The following is a 17,289-nucleotide window of genomic DNA, read 5'->3' on the forward strand; positions in this document are numbered from 1 at the left end:
TAAAAAACCCAGAGGTAAGCCCCCCAGCATGCCAGGTGGATATTTTATTGAGGATTTTTTTGGAATAATGTGGACAAGATTTACATGAATGAGAAGTCATAACTAAATGTAATCTGTGCCCGTGGAGGGAATTTCCATACCTATGAGACCATAGATTTGTCAAAGTATTGCTGCCTTGGAAATACGAACCAAAAAACAAAAACCCTGGGGAATCCTCTAATAGATTACATTATCCTCTTGGAGAAATCTATGAAAGAACATGGACAAGAGTTGCACAAGATGAGAAGAGTGGGCTAGGATTTGATTTGTACTGTTAGAGGAAAGCCTCACATTCTAGCTCTTTCTCTCCTTTGCAATATGCTGATAGTTGACATTCTCTTTTTTTAAGAAGGATGGTGAAAAATTTGAAAACTTAATCTCATATAAGGAAAAATTGAAGGTATGGTTAGTCTAAAGAAGATGACATAGGATAGCTGTCTTTAGATATTGAATGACTATTATGTTTAAGAGGGGAGAGATTTTCAGTCAGTTGTGGAAGTAATAAGAAGATATATTTTACTTATATATTTAAGAAAGACATTTCTAATGACTAGAACCATTCATAAAAGGAATATGTTACCTTGTATTAAGAATAGTGAATAGAGCTTTAAAATTTGCAAAGCAATTTGCATACATCATCCCATTTGATCTTCACAGCAACCCTGTGAGGTAAGTACTACTAGTATTACCCCTCCCTTACACAGATGAGGAAATTTAAGGTTTAGAAAAGTTGTGATGCATATGACCTCACTACTAAGAAGTGAAATAGAGAATTTGAAACCTGACTTATCTTGACTTCAAGCCTAGTACTCTTTACACATCGTTATGCTGCTTCCTCAGTGTGCTCCCTGTACGTGGAGGCATATAAGCAGATGCCAGTGTCGACAGTATAGTATCTCTCTGATACAATAGAAGAGATATCTATATTGGATAGGAAGTTGGACTAGCTTCTGTCTGAGATTCCTTTTAAGAATGTGTAAAAGAAGTAAAATTTACTGCTGGCTTATTAGATATGTAAAAGCACATGCATAGCTTTCAAAAGTTGCTAAATGTCATGTTTTGGTAGTTGCTCCAGCAGTGTGACCATGAAGATTTAATGAAACTGGCTCTACCGCGTCTAAGTGAGCTTGTAACTGTCTATGAATTTCTTCTCATGAAGGTGAGTATTCTCATTATATAAAAAGTATACTGCTTTGGATGATGATACTTAATAATTTAGAAAGTTGAACTTTTTTTCATTTAAAATGAACTAGGGTGTTTGGAATTTTCTGTGCAATAGATTTCTGCAAATATTTATCAGATCTCTATTTGACACGTTAGAGGGTGTCTGGTTGTCTGTATTTATTGTTTATTGCAGTGATAGAGGCTGAAGGGTATAGTAGGTAGAGTGCTAGATTTGGAGTTGGGAGGACATGGGTTCAAATCCTACCCCAGAGACTTTCTAGCTGTGTAACCTGGGGCAACAATCAATCATGAAGCATTTATTAAGCCCCTATTTGGCCAGGCACTGTGCCAACCACTGGGAATACAAGAAAGGCAAGACTAAACAAACAACCAAAACCCAAAACTGGCCAATGGAGTCCTACTGGGAGAGACAACATGTAAGTATTGCTTTACACACAAGATAGATATAGAAGATGTGCAAGTAATCTGAAAGGGGAAGGCATTAGCAGCTGATGGAGCTAGATGGACTAAAAAGAAAATCTCCTTGCGGGGGGGAGGGGTGGGATATGAGCTGAGTCTTTGAAGGGAGCCAGGGAAACTGAGTGGCAAATGTAAGAAGGTAGATTATTCCAGGCATGAGAAACAGCTAATTCGAAGGCACAGGACTAGAAATCAAGTGTTGTGTTTGAGGAACTTGAAGTAGGCCAGTGTGGCTAAATCATGGGGTACGTGCAGTGGAATGAGGTATAAGAATGCTGGAAAAGTAGGAAAGAGGCCAGGTTATGAATAACTTTAAACGCCAAACAGGATTTTATATTTGATCCTGGAGATAATAAGGAGACTCTAGAGCTCATTGAACTAGGGGCATGGCATGGTCATACCTATATTTTAGGTAAATTACCTCGGCAGCTGAATAGAGGATAGATTGGAATAGGAAAAGGCTTGAGGAAGGGAGAATAATTAGAAGGCACCAGTCCAGTCAAGGAGTAAGGAGGATCAGAACTAAGATGTTGGCTTTGTGAGTGGGGAGAGAAGGAAGTTTACTCAATAGGTAAAGGTAGAAGAGAAGATTTGTCAGTGGATTGGATATTTAGGATAAGTGAGGTGTCAAGAGCGATACTGAATTTTTGAGCTTGGGTAACTGGGATGATGTTGGAAGTTTGAAAGTGGAGCAGCTTTGGGGTGGGCTAGAGCAGGGGTTGTTGGAATTGTGCAGACAGTAAGGATAAAGAATTTTGTTTTGGAGAGTTGAGTTTGAGATGAGACAACAATTGAATCCATGGGAGCTGATGAGATTACCAGGTGAAATAGTGCAATGGAAGAAGAGAAGACAGTCCCGGACAGATCCCTCTGGAAACACTGGTGGGTAAGTGGGCGTGACCAGGATGAAGATCCAGCAAAGACTGAGAAGAAACAATCAGGTAGGGGAACCGGGAGAGAATAGTGTCACAAAAACCTAGAAAGAAGAAAGTATCAAGGAGAAGAGGGTGATTGACAGTGTCAAAGACTGCAGAAGGGTCAAAAAGGATGAGCATCGAGAAAAGGCCATTAGATAGGGCATTTAAGAGATTGTTAATAAATTTTTTTCAGTTCCAAATTCTTTCTCTTCTCCCTTCCACTTTCCCCTACTTACTGAGAAGGCAAGAATTACAATATCCATTATAGATATGAAGTAATGCAAAGTATTTCCATATTAACCATGTTCCAGGAAAACAGTAACTTCCACCAGAAAACAAAACAAAACAAAAACCCCAGAAAAAGAAAGAGAAAAAATACGCTTCAATATGCACTTGAGTCCTTCAGATCTCTGTATAGAGGTGGATAGTGTTTTTTTATCTTATCATGAGTCCTTTGGAATTGTGATGGATTGTTGATCAAAGTTGTTAGTAATTTTGGAGAGAGCAGTTTTGGTTGAATGATGAGGTTGGGAGTCAGATTGTAAAAATTAAGAGAGTGAGAGGAAAGGAACTTGTTATAGATAGCCTTTTCAAGAAGTTTAGCCACAAAAGGGAGGAGAGAGCTGGCAAGGATAGATTGGGTTTTTTTGAGGATGGAGGCAACATGAGTATGTTTGTAGGCAGCAGAGAAGCAGCCAATAACATGCTGCAGAGAGATCAAGGAGGATGAAGATTGAGAAAAGGCCGTTAGATTTAATAGTGAAGAAAGATCATTAGTAACTTTGAAGAGGGAAGTTTCAGTTGAATGATAAGATGTGAGTGCAGATTGCAGAGAGTTTTAAAGGGGAGTGAGAGGAGAGGAAAGGGCTGGAATCTTGAAGGCCCGGTTTCAAATCTGGTCTCAGACACTTGTGAGCTGTGTGACTCTGGGTAAGCTACTTAACCTGTTTGCCTCAGTTTTCTCATTTGTAAAATGGAGGTAATAATTGTACCTACCTCCCAAGGTTGATGTGAGGATCAGATGATATAATTATAAAGTGCTTAGCACAGTGCCTGGCACATAGTAAGCACTTTAAATGTTAGTTATAAATGTTAGTTATTATTATTTCTAAATGTAGATGGCATTCTTGAGGAGTTTAGCCAAGAAGGAGAGGGGAGATAAAAGATAGTAGCAAGAGGGAATCATGGATCAAGTGAGGGTTTTTTAGACATAGAAGAGAAATGGGTGTAATAGGCAGTAGGGAAGGAACCTAGTAGATAGATAGTAGAGATAATAGAATGGGAATGATGATGGGGATCATTTTGAGATAGTGGGATCAAGTACACAAGTAGATTGCTTTCCTTGCAAAAAGAAGGGCCATTTCTTCATTTGATACCAGAATCATGTAACCTCTCTGGGCCTCAGTACCTCATCTGTAACATGAGGGGGTTGCATCAAGCGATCTTCATTGGTCTCTTCCAGTCCTACATCAGTGACATTGTAATAGGCATAGAACAGTTGTGACATTGTGCTTCTGCCATTGACTGGCACTTATTCCTTTTCCTTTTCTTCTATTCTCAAAAATAATGGAGTGATTTGGTATTTCCTTCTCCTGTGGATTAAGGCACACTGAGGTTAAGTGACTTGTTCAGGGTCACACAACTAGGTAAGTGTCTGTTAAGAGACTGCTCTTGAATTCAGGTCTTTCTTAACTCCAGGCCCAGCTAGAGCCTGGAATCTCTATCCACTGAGCCCTCCTTTTGACAGAGGGTGGGGGACTATAAATGGAATGAAGCACATGTCTGATATTTCCAATGAGTTGGTTTGGTTTGCTTAAATATACTTCTTTGGTACAGGGAAAAGTTCTGTGGATTGTGGGGGAGGGGACGTTTAGGACTTCATTGGAAAGTAACAGCAATATTAAAAGTATCAGTACCATTTATTTTAATAAGAATTATTGATTGTATTTTAAATATTATTGCTTCATCTATTAGATTTTTTTCTTCTTCTCTAAAGGTTGAGAAGAGTCATCCAACAAAACCTTTTTTCCCAGATGTATATAAGGAATTTGAAGAGTTGCATAAGATGGTTAAGAAAATGTGTCAAGATTACTTCAGTAACTCTGTTCTGAGTTCTCAGCAGCCCTTGGAAATAAAAAATAATGAGGTAATGGGCATAGGAAAAGGGAGTTTGTGTATTAAAAGTTATTTTTAAAAATGCCCTTTTACAAATGAACATAGGCAGTTATGTATTTTTACCAACTCTTTTGTAGTTAGCTTTTGGGGTAACATCTTTATTTTGGATAAACTCTGTCTAGAATTCAGGACCTTTCATAATCTGATGCTAACTTTTCAGACTTATTTCCTTACTGTTCTGTGTATTTACTACATTCTGGCTACACTTTGCCTAATGAATATGATCTGGGCTTTTCTGCATCTCTGCTTTTGTGCATTCCATTCCCTATGACTTCCTCTTTCTTCTATTGAATTTCCATCAATCAATCAGTCAGTTAGCATTTATTATCCATTTTTGAAAGTCCAAGATTAATGATACTTCCTCCATGATTGCTGGTCCACTCCTGTTGGCATTCATCTTCCTCCTTAGATCTCACATGACACTTGGTCATAATTCTGACACTTGGTCATAATTCTGTCTAATATTGTTGGCATTATGATAATCTCTGTGTATTTTGCTTTTCTTACTATATCGTGAGACTATAGGAACCACATCTCATGTAAAGTCTATCTCCCTCACTGCTGACCACAAAGGCCCTCATTGTTTCAGTTCAACTGAATTGACAATTAGACTTATATGTTGTCTCTCTTGGCTATGCATTTGCATACATACTAATGTTTATCATTAAACTTTATTGAACTAGAAAAGCAAGATATGCTGATATATTCTTTACCTGCATTATTTTAAAGATTTGTGGAGAGCATCTAATGGTAGATTCATTAAATATCTCCTTAAAATTTATTAGATGCTGCTCTTAGATATCTTAAAAGGTTAAATATTGTACATTAAACAATTACAAATACTAAAAAAAAACAACCCCTGAAAACAAGGTGGTTTGTAATGTACTGGAATGAAATGCTTGACCTGCAAATGTCTGTTGAGAATAAGAATTAGAACTTTACACACTACAGTACATTAAATTGAACAAGCTATTTTAATCCAAATTGGATTCTAGTGTGATTTTTATTTTGTTTTACTTTAAATTACAAAATGTGGACTTCAGCCTTTTCACATGCCAAAATTTGCCTTGCTGTAATGCTGTATACATCCATCTAAATCCATCTCTTATAGGTAGCCCATCAGTGATGTAGCCTCTATGGAGAAATGACATTGCATCAGTTTTTAAGGGGACACTGTCAAGGTTGGTAGGCTCAAAACTTGCCTAATCCTTTTTTTCCCTTCCTGTATTTTCTTTTGGTTTATGTTTGAAATATCTATGTAGTCTCCTGTCCCTCCTTTTTCATCCTCTGGATGTGAGTATGGCAGTGTGGAAAAAGCACTTCATAGCTCAGTATGCATGAGTGTTTCTAAGGAAATAGACCAGTGACTGCTCCCAGGAGGAGTCATCATAGGTATGGAGGCAGCTCAAGGGGAAGAGCCTGGAGACTTAGGCCTCAGTCTTGGCTCTGACTGTTACTAGGCGTGTGGACTTTCACCTCTCTGAGATTCAGCTTCCCCATCTGTAAAATGGGTTTATAATACTCTTTGTACTACCTCTCAGGCTGTTATAAAGAGAACTGGAATGTGTTTTAAAATTCGAGCTAGTATCATTAAGTAATCTGCCTCAGTAATAAGTCAATTTTACGATGAGTTTTCAGGCCTCGTGGAAGAGAGAACTATGAAGTCTTAAGAAAACCTTTGCAGTGTCCTCTTCTAAACTTTGCTAACGCCGCAACTTTAATTTTTGGGAATAACCTTTTTTGCTACTGGTATTCATTCTAACCTTGTATCTTTGTTCCCACCTGATTACATAGTGACTAACTTAATAGAGGGACTTTGTGTACCAAATTGGGCTTAGTCGTGTAGTTATTATTTACTTGTCATTGAAAAGTTGTTACTTTCTTGAATTTTTTTTTTTTTTTTGGCCCTAAATTCTAGGTTGCTAAGTCACTGGGAATTACAGAAGAGCTTCTACAGAAGAAAGAACTGGAAAAGAATGGCATTTTGCCTCAATATATACTCAGTGCAGTTGAAGTGGGGCTAGGTGAAATTACTGGACAGAAAAGAGAAAATGAGGTAGGTGTTTGTGGTGGAAAATTTATGTAGCATTTAATTTCCTATGTTTCCATAGTAGAATGTAAGGTCCTTGAGGGCAGTAATTGTGGTTTTTTGTTTTTGTTTTTTTAATTTGAATTTAATTTGAATCCCGGAATCACATAGTAGGTACTTAATAAGTGGTTGTTGAATTGATTTGAAAAAAATCTCTGGACTTGGAGTAAGAAGACCTGGCTTTGAATCCCAGCTTTGTTAATTTTTCAGCTTTGTAACTTGAGAACATTACTTGACTTCACTGATTCAGGTTTTATTTGTAAAATGGAGTTAACTTATTTAATCTATCAATAATTAATAAACATTTATTAAGTGCCTTCTATGTGCCAGGCACTGTGCTAAACCCTAGGGATACAGAAAGAGGCAAAAAATAATCCTTACTCTAAAAGAACTCACAATCTAATTGGATATTAATTGAATGAATTTATTTATTCAAAAATGTTGGACTCTCAAAAGGTCAAAAATGGGAATCAATGAAAAAAAATTTGAAGGAAGGCACCTTAGCATTACCAGATTTCAAACTTTATTACAAATGGTAATCATGAAAACATTCTGGTACTGGCTAAGAAATAGTAGGGGCCGCTACATGGTGTGGTTGACAGAGCTCCGGCCTTGGAGTCAGGAGGACCTGAGTTAAAATTCGGCCTCAGACACTTGACGCTTATTAGCTGTGTGACCCTGGACAAGTCATTTCACCCTGATTGCCTTACCAAAAACAAACAAACAAACAAAAAAAGAAATGGAGTGGTGGATCAGTTGAATAGATTAGGTGCATAATACATGGTGGTAGTAAATGGCTATAGTAATCTAATGTTTGATAAACCCAAAGATCCAAGCTTTTGAGGCAGGAACTCAACATTTGACAAAAATTATTGGGAAAATTAGAATACAACTTTGCAGAAACTAGACATAGACCAACATCTCACACTGTGTACTAAAATAAGATCAAAATGGTAAATGATTTAGACATAAAGGGTAATATAAGTAAATTAGGGGAACATGGAAAAATGTACCTGTCAGATCTATGGATATGGGAAGTTTATGACCAAACAAGAGATAGAGAGGATCATAGCATATAAAATAGATAATTTTGATTACATGAAATTAAAAAGTTTTTGCACAAACAAAACCAGTGCAGCCAACATTAGGAGGAAAGGAGTAAACTAGGGAAAATTTCTTATAGCAAGTTTTTCTGGTAAAGGCTTCATTTCTCAAATATAAAGGGAACTGAGCCAAATTTATAAAAACAAGAGCCATTTCCTAGTTGATAAATAGTGCAAGGATATGAACAGGCAGTTTTCAGAAGAAATGAAAGCTATCAATTGTCACATAAAAAAATGCTTTAAATTACTATTGATTAGAAACATGCAAATAAAAACAAATCCGAGGTACCATCTCATACCTATCAGAAATGACAAATGTTTGAGGAGATATGGGAAAATAGGTACACTAATGAAATGTTGGTTAAGTTGACCATATTATGTTTTTTTCCACTTGTCATCTGTTTCTCTGAAGGTGGATAATGTTTTCCTTTGTAAGTCCATGTCTTCCCATTTTTTTCTAAATCAACCAGCTCATCATTTCCTATTCCACAACAGTATTCCAACCCAATCACATCCTATCTGAGAGATTGTCTATGAAAATTTTTCCCCCCAGTTTTCTGCCTTCTTTCTATTGGCTGCATAGGTTTTGTTTATACAAGAAAATTTTAATTTAAAATAATCAGAATTATCCATTTTGTAATTCAACAATGCTCTCACCTTAAAACATGGTTTAAGGTCTGATACTGCTGAATCTGCTTCCTTGACATCTTTTTGCTCATTCTGGAGAACAATTTGGAACTATGCCCAAAGGGCTATAAAACTGCATACCCTTTGATCCAACAATACCACAGCTAGGTCTGTATCTCAAAGAGATCAAAGAAAAAGGAACCCATATGTACAAAAATATTTATAGCCACTCTTTTTGTCGTGACATAGAATTGGAAATTGAGGGGATGCCCATCAATTGAAGAATGGTTGGACAAGTTGTTGTATATGATTGTGATGAAATACTATTGTGCTATAAGAAATGATGAGCAGGATACTCTCAGTAAATCTTGGAAAGACTTTTTGAATTGATGCAAAGTGAAATGATCAGAATCAGGAAAATATTGTACATAGTAATAGCAATATCATATGATGATCAACTGTGAATGATTTAGCTATTCTTAGGAATACAATGAACCAAAACAATTTGGATCTTAAAATTTTTAAAAATAAATGTTAAATATTGAAAAGAAAACCAGCCACAGTCCCTATTACTTTGAAACATGGAGGCCAATATTCCAGTTGTGTTATTTCCCTTTTTGCAGAATTAGGCTGGTTTGATTTCAGGTATACAGATACATAAAAGTCTTAATGCAGTTTTAAGCTGTTAAAGATGATATATATAAATTTGGTCTAAGTAGGAATTAATTAAGCATTTCTGTAGATCAAACACACACACACACACACACTCTCTCTCTCTCTCTCTCTCTCTCTCTCTCTCTCTCTCTCTCTCTCTCTCTCTGAATGATTTGTAGTTATCCAGCATGTCAAACAAAAAATGCCAAACTTTTATAGGATTCAGTTCAACAAACATTTACCAAATGTATACTCTGCATTATGCTGGGCATATGGGGGTTACAGAGACAGTATTGTTCTCAAGGACCTTACATTCTACTAGGAAATAGATAATTTGGGGGGGGGGGATGGACTGAACCTGTGGTTTCATTGTGGAGAAAACTCTCATTGCAGATAGGTACTTGCTCTGCAACTTAGTCTTAGAGAGTTTCCTGAGGTACTGAGAGGTTATGTGATTTACCTGACTCACACAGTCATTGTGTGTAAGAGGTAGGACTTGTTGACATCTGACCTTTTTGACTCCTCGACCAGCCAGCTCTCTGTCCATTATGTGATACTCTCTAGATAACGAATTTGGCTGGAAATTAGCAGGTAATAAGAGTAAATATATGGAGTGATATGCTTAATAATTTTAATACATTATTTTAAAAGAAAAAGACCATTTTGTTAATTAATTGAATTATTAATTAGCTATATATCCACTAGCTTTAAGTATCTTAATATAGTTTTAGACATTCTATGTATGTATGCTACTGCATGCTTGGCAATTCATTTAAATTCAGTTAAACATTTATTAAGGGAAAAATAAAGAAAATAAAACCCCCAAGTTCCCGTACCTGTGCTCAAGAGTGTTTATATTCCATGGGGGATAAAACATTTACATGGATAAGTAAGTACAAAATAATTTTGGGCAGGAGAGAATTCTAACAAGTAGGGGGATCAGCTGAATGGCCCCCAACTAGTGCTGTATAGGAAGCTAATGATTCTAAGTGAGAAGGAAATACTTTCGATGTGAGACAGCATGGGCAAAAGTCTGAGTTCAGGAATAAGCCATTTTGGCTGGAATACTAAGTATGTGAAGAGGAGGAGACTCATGAAATAAAACTATAAAATAAGACCAGAGCCAGACTGAAGGTCTTTAGATGTCAAATTGAGGAGTTTGCATTTTATTCTACGACAGGGAAACCATCTTGCATTTTTTAGTAGAGTGATATTATCAGACTCTGTAATAATAATGCTTGTGTTTCCTACTTAATATATGGAAATTGTTTAATAAATCTTAAAAGCATTGCAGAAATGTGAATAGTTATTACTGTGCCAGGGTTGATTACTCTTTGAAACATTGAATTGCTGTAGTTTTAATTTTTAAACATTCATAACGATGACAAGTCAGAAAAGGTATTTTTTCATGTTGTTTAGTGAATTGGATTTTTATTCATAGATACTTGAAGAAGTGCTGGTGCCAGTCAAAAGAACCAGGATAGAAAGTGAATCCAAGAACATGAATGATAATTATGCTAGTCACAGTGGACTCAAGGAGAAAACCATACCTTTGTGTAACCAAGTTAACACTGAAGGTAACATTTCTGTGGCACTCAGTTTGATTGGATGCACTAATTGTTCAGTAGCATTTCAAGTTATTTTCAAATTTTAAAAATTTTCAAATTTAAAAAAAAAATAATCTACTTCAGTGTTTGAAGGCTTTTTAGGTTTTTAGGTTTTTAAGAGCCCAACTTAAAGTGATACGCTCCCGAGGGCATCACTTACTTCCTCAGAAACCTTTCTGTAACTCCCCATTGCTTACAAAATGAATATGTTTTAGACCATTTTTTTTAGACAAAGCTTGGGTGCCTGTATGAAACCTACCAGGATTTTCTTCGACATAGAAACCAACCTCCACCTAGTACATGATATCTGTTGTCTCTTTCCAGTAATAACAATAGCAAGTATTTATTTGGCACAAAATGCTTTTTCTATATATTCTTTCATGTGACCTTCATAACAATCCTATGGGGTGGGTGCTATTATCCCCATTGTACAGATAAGGAAACTGAGACTAAGAGATTAAGTGACTTGCCCACAGATACACAACTAGTAAGTGTTTGAGGCAGAATTCAAACTTAGGTCTTCCTGATTCCAGACTTCAGTGTGGCCCCCTTGTACCCTTTTTTACTACATTCTATTTAGTTGTATATATATCTTTATCTTTCCTACTGGATAGTAAGCTCCTTGAGGTTAGGGACATTGTCGTGTAGAAAGAAGGTCGTCTTTGAGCAAAACTGGGAGTTCTCTTGGGAGAACTCTGGGAGTTAGAAGTGAATGCATTCCAGGCTTAGAAGTTGAAGAGCCATAGTCATCTGTAATTTGGTTGGACTGAGTATGTGAAGAGGTTTAAAAAATTAAAATTAAAACATTTTAAAAAATGTATGATAAAGCTGCAAAGTTACATTGGAGCCAGGTTGTGAATGCCTTTAAATACCAATATGGGGAACTTGTATTGGATTCCAGAAGTAATAGAGAGCTACTGGAATTTATGAAGCAGGAGAGTGACACAGTGAAACTTGTGCTAATGCCCTTGCTATCGTACTCATTTTTTCTCTGTGTAAGAGCAGGTGGCTGGATGACATGGTTTTTAAGGTCTCACGTTCTATAACATAACCTACCAAATTAGCCTTAGAAATCATTGCAAATCATGTGTTGAAATTTTTTTTAGTAACATTAACAAACATCAAATAAAATTATACAGTAGAAGAAAAAAGAATTGTACATGAAACTGTGACTCTTATATACAACTTGATTTTTATTTTTAAGTGAGTTCAGTGTATATTTTTTTAAATAATTTTTTACTGTTATCTTGATTTTTATATTGACTAAATTTCCCCCTCTGTCCTGCTTCTTGCCCTCTGCCAGAAAGCTATTCCATGCAACAATTTTTTTTTTTTTTAGAAAAATAGCAAAACCAATTAATACATAAATCTGGTAATACATGCAATTCAATATGTATCTTTTAAAGCTGTCTGCTTGTCTGATTGAGTTCAGACTTTTCTGTTCTTTTATGTGCATTTAAAAAAAAAATGGCCATATATTTTCTGCCTGTCTTTGTTCAGCTGGTTTGATAATTTTGAGTGTTAACCCTGTTTTGGGTTCATCTGACCTGTCAGTCAAAGGGTAATAACCTTTCTTCCACCTTATCTACTATACTGTTTGTCAGCAGTCTGCAAGCTAATTTACCATGTAGTGCTGAATGTTTCATTTCTCTTTTGCTTTTTAAAATGGTTTCTTCTTGTTGAGGTAGAGATATAGTGAATAGAGTGCTGGACTTCGAGTCAGAAAGACCCAGGTTCAAATTCTGCCACTGACAATAACTGTGACCATTGGCAAGTCAATTAACTCCTCTGAGTTCCAATCTCATCTCTGAAGAGAGGATAATACCTATTGTACAGAAGGTTTTTGGTAAGGCACAAGTGAAAATCATTTCATTTGATATATGTCAAAGTTTTTACAAACTTTAAAGCATTATATAAGTGCCACTTAGGATTATGATGATTAGATTAAAATTAATAGCAGTATAGTCCTCAAAAAGTTTACTACTGTCGTTTGAAAACTAACCTTTTTAAAGACAGTAGTGGCCAACACCAGAGCTTTGGGCACCAGGAAATGATTTTTTTTCAGCCATAGCAATGCAGGATATGAGTTTTGTTGGTGTAGGTATATAGATGAAATCACTCTTAGCTGTTAAAATTATTCTGCAAAACAAATTTTGCTCTCAGTCCCATCTAGCAAGATTTCATTCTTTAGTTTTTGCCAAGGGAGTTGTTATATAAACAATATAATCAATACTTAGCTTATTCTTTCTATAGTGAAACAGTAAAAGTTAAATGCATACGTTTATGCAGCCAACTATGCTTGGCTCAGGGAGAGATAGAATTCAGATAAGATCCTGTTCCTTCCCTATGGAATTGAGTAACAGATAATACACAAGCACAAATAAGTAGCATATATGTTTTGAATTGTAATTCAGTATTTTAAGAAATCAGTGGATCTGTGTTCTGATTTTTGGGAGTACTCCTGAGCATTTCCTGTCTAAGTTCATTGTTCACAAAGGATACCCACAGTTTCTGGGGAGGCTTTCCTCTACATCTTTTAATATTTCTTCTATACCGTTGTCCTACTTGGGTTGTCTTGTTCTCACCACATGACTTGATCACCTCTTCTGATTGTATATTTTTTGGGTGATATATTTTATGCCCACTAATTTTTATTTCCAATGCATTTTGAGTATTTGTAATTGTAATTGTATGAATGATATAGGATATGTGACCATATTTTATATATACAAGTCAGTTTATTGAAGAATCATGAAATGTTTCTATGTTCAATTTTTCCCAAATGTTTTAGGTTTCAACCTCCAGCTTAATAGGACTACCTGTCAGTCTTCAGAAGAAACTTATAATGTGGCAGTCATTGATGGTGGGAGTCACATGTTAAATGCTGACCAGCCACCTAAAGCATTTACTGATGTAGAAGGCAACAATGAGCCTCCTAAAGCATTTGCTGATGTAGAAAGCAAGAATGAACCTGCAGGTTCTGTCAATCTATACCAGGCTGTTGAAGGAATGCAAACTTCTTCCCAGTTAGAAGATCCAGGTAGCCTATTTCAAGAACAAACAGAGTTGCTCCCTGAATATGTTCATAATCACCCCCCTGACCAGACTATTTCTGATGAATCTGCTATTTCTGATTTCTGTTGTACTGCGTTATCGGATAAAGATTGCCCATGGTCTGGGCATGAGGTTCAAAACAGAAGAGAGAATGAAGATTGTAAATCCCATCAGGAATTTTTTAATCCAGGTAATGAGATTCATGAGATAACACCACAGCCTGAAAATACTTTGTCAACAGACATTCCCATGGACAATTCATGCCGGACTTCTTCAGAATCACAGCATCACCCTTTATTAGAAGCATCTATGCCCGCTGAGGACATTCTTGAAAATCCTACTGAAAATTTGGACCAGTTCCCTGAGTCATTACAGAATGTCCAAAGACAACAGGAGAGTGCAGTTGCTGTAGGTGAAACTCTGGCCTTTGAAATTCCTGATGAGAGCCAGGAATTGTCTCAGGGACATGAACAGATTTTTATTCAAACTTCAGATGGGCTTATCCTGTCCCATCCAGGTACAGTTGTATCTGAGGCTAATGATATTGTTATAGTAACAGAGGTTAATGGTACTGCAGTGCACATCAGTACACCTGATGGACTTCCTTTAGAAACACTGGAAGCATTGCTGGCGGTAGAAAGAGAAAGCCAGAGTGAGAGCATTATGAACTCTCATAATTAAATAGTACCAGAAGCATAGTTTTTACATTTATACATAATTGTCTTAAGAAATGGTCTTTTTCAACAAAAGTCTATTTTTCTAATGTGAATACTGAAACAAGTGGACCTTTTATTTATAAAGAATTATCTTATTTCTACAATGAAATGTACTTTTTTATGTATCTTGTCTGAACTGAAAATAGCTAAATATAACCAAAAACCATGTTGGTTTTTGATTTCAAACACCTTTTAAAACTTCAAGAGCTTGTGATGAATGTTGTGAAAACTGCATTATCACTTGTTTCATGAAACCGTTTACAACTCTTGAATTCCCGTTCCACCCCCCACAATGCAGTTTGCTTCACTGCATTTTGACAGTGATGTCTATATTGGAAACTTCTTGAAAGCTATATTTTAACAAAATTGATTGCACGGTATTTTCCTTGGTAATAGAATATCACCATTACTATCCCAGTTTTAGAGATCAGATGGAAGAACAATTTCTTTGTGGTCTGTTTCAAGAAAGAACTAGTGTGATAGTCACATCTCACTGTGAAAAAGTAAAGAGGCCCTTCAGATTCTAAGATGTCTGTTTGACTCAGTTTTTAATGATTTTTTTAAAACAGAATTTGCCTTAGTCTGTGGTAATTAATATTCTACACTGAAAACCGTGATATTTTAGTCATTTATACTAAATAGTCCATGGGTGGATAAAAAAAGAAATTTTTGACCTAGTCCTTTCTTTTCCACAAAGGGTTACAAGACTTAAATAGGACAATCAGAATTATAAAAAGCAGCATATAATCAAGTGCCAAAATATGTAATAGACTATCATAGTATTTCTCTTTTAAAGTATAATTTTGGATTATCTCTTTTGAGTCTCACAGTACTCTTTTTCTAGTACTAAAATTTCTTGGTGCTTTTTCCTTCTAAAACAATGTTTTATTAAATTTTATTTACACTTCTGCCATTTCCCAATATTCATGTACTACTCCCCTTCCTCTTTCATAGCAATGAAAATGACAAATTGATGTCTAACAGCATGTGTGTCATTCTTCACCTGTAATGATGTTTCGTTTATCAGTCTTTAGGATTTAAGACTGGTCATTACATTTATGTGAGTCCTCCTATCTTTTAGTGTTATTTTCTCAATTTTAAATTATTTTTTTTTTGACTGGTATTTTCTCTTACAGCATTTGTGGTCATTGTGTGGATTTTTACCAGGATTCTGCCTTCTTTATTTTTCATTGGCCAGTATAAGCCCTCCCAAGTTAATCTGAATTCTTAGATTTGTAATTTCTTAATGGCACAGTAATATCTCATTGTATTCATATGCCATAGTTTGTTCCTAGTTTATGGGAATAAATTCTCACTGTTTTCCATCTTCCTTCCCTCTTTTTGATGCTATTAAAAGTGTTGGCAGAATTAATTTGATATATATATATATATATATATATATGAGACACCTTTATCTCTTGTCTTTGACATCCTTAGGGTATACACCCAGTCTGGAGTTTTTTTTTCCTATTTGAGTGTTATATTGAAGGCTTTATTTTGCATCACTATCACTTCACAATAATGCTCCCTACCCTCAGTGGAACCCTCTGGAACGTAAACCTGCTGTGAATAGAGACTGTTTTTCCTTGTAATTGTATCCCTAATGCCCAGCATGGTACTGAGCACATATTGGATACTTAATACTTATTGACTTAAAACAAGTAAGTATAGTCAAGCAAAACATTACCACATTGGTCATGGGTGAATACCAGTGTATCATTTCTTACCTCTATTTCCTACTTCTGGTGACAGAGGGAGGGGGAAGCATGCTTCATTGCTATTATTTTATTTTATTTTTTGGGGGGTTAGGCAGTGGGGTTAAGTGACTTGCCCAAGGTCACACAGCTAGTGTTATGTGTCTGAGGCTGGATTTGAACTCAGGTTCTCCTGACTCCAGGGCCAGTGCGCTATCCACTTAACCACCAGGTGCCCCTCATTGCTATTCTTTTGAATCTATAAATGGTGACTACATTGATCAAAGTTCTAAAATCTTTTTTCCCCGCATCATATAGATTGTTTTCCTAGTTCTGACTTACTCTGCCTTCAGGTGATGAAAGTCTTCCCAAGTTTTCCTGAAGTCTCCATACTTGCTGTTTGTTACAGTGCAGTAATTACATTCATATACCATAATTTATTGTCATTCTTCAATTAGTGGACATTTATTTCTCTTCTAGTTCATTAAAATTTTTTAAATTTATACTTTTTAAAATGTCATTCATTTCTGAATTTATCCTCCTTCCTACTGGTAACTACTACCCAAGCAACACTCCCGTTGTAACAAATGTTAAAAAAGAGAAAAGGATTATGTGCAATATTCTAGTCCTCTACCTCTGTAATAAAAGGTGGGAAAGTCCAGTTTTTTAATTCTTCTGGATTTAAATTTGATCATTAAATCATAGCATTCAGAAGGGGGTTTTGTTTTTTTTCTGTTTGCATTGTTGTAGTTACTATGTTGTGTTCTTAGTTTTGCTTACTTCACTTTGCATTGGTTCATATATCTTCATATGTTTTTTCTTATTACAAAGTGTAACCAGGAATATTTTGGTGTGTATGGGCTCTTTCCTTCTGACCTTGACATCCGTGGTGTACATGCCTATTCTGGTGCTTTTTCAGAACCATATTATTGGATTATTTAATTAGAGATCATGCACTTAAGTGCAAAGC

The 17,289-nt window shown here is 35.8% G+C and overlaps 1 protein-coding gene across 1 annotated transcript in view; it reads left to right on the forward strand.

Moving 5' to 3' along the window:
• Positions 1-16,989, forward strand: part of ZNF839 (zinc finger protein 839) — a 37,483-nt gene extending 20,494 nt beyond the window's left edge. Inside the window, 5 exon segments of the mRNA XM_027849030.1 lie at positions 1,106-1,198; positions 4,597-4,746; positions 6,694-6,831; positions 10,690-10,825; positions 13,647-16,989. Of these exon segments, the coding sequence (XP_027704831.1) occupies positions 1,106-1,198; positions 4,597-4,746; positions 6,694-6,831; positions 10,690-10,825; positions 13,647-14,590 (1,461 nt within the window). The 3' untranslated portion in view covers positions 14,591-16,989.
• The last annotated feature ends 300 nt before the right edge of the window (positions 16,990-17,289 follow it).

This window comes from Vombatus ursinus, unplaced genomic scaffold (genome assembly GCF_900497805.2).
Source record: "Vombatus ursinus unplaced genomic scaffold, bare-nosed wombat genome assembly UNPS02007284.1, whole genome shotgun sequence".
Classification (NCBI taxonomy): Eukaryota; Metazoa; Chordata; class Mammalia; order Diprotodontia; family Vombatidae; genus Vombatus; species Vombatus ursinus.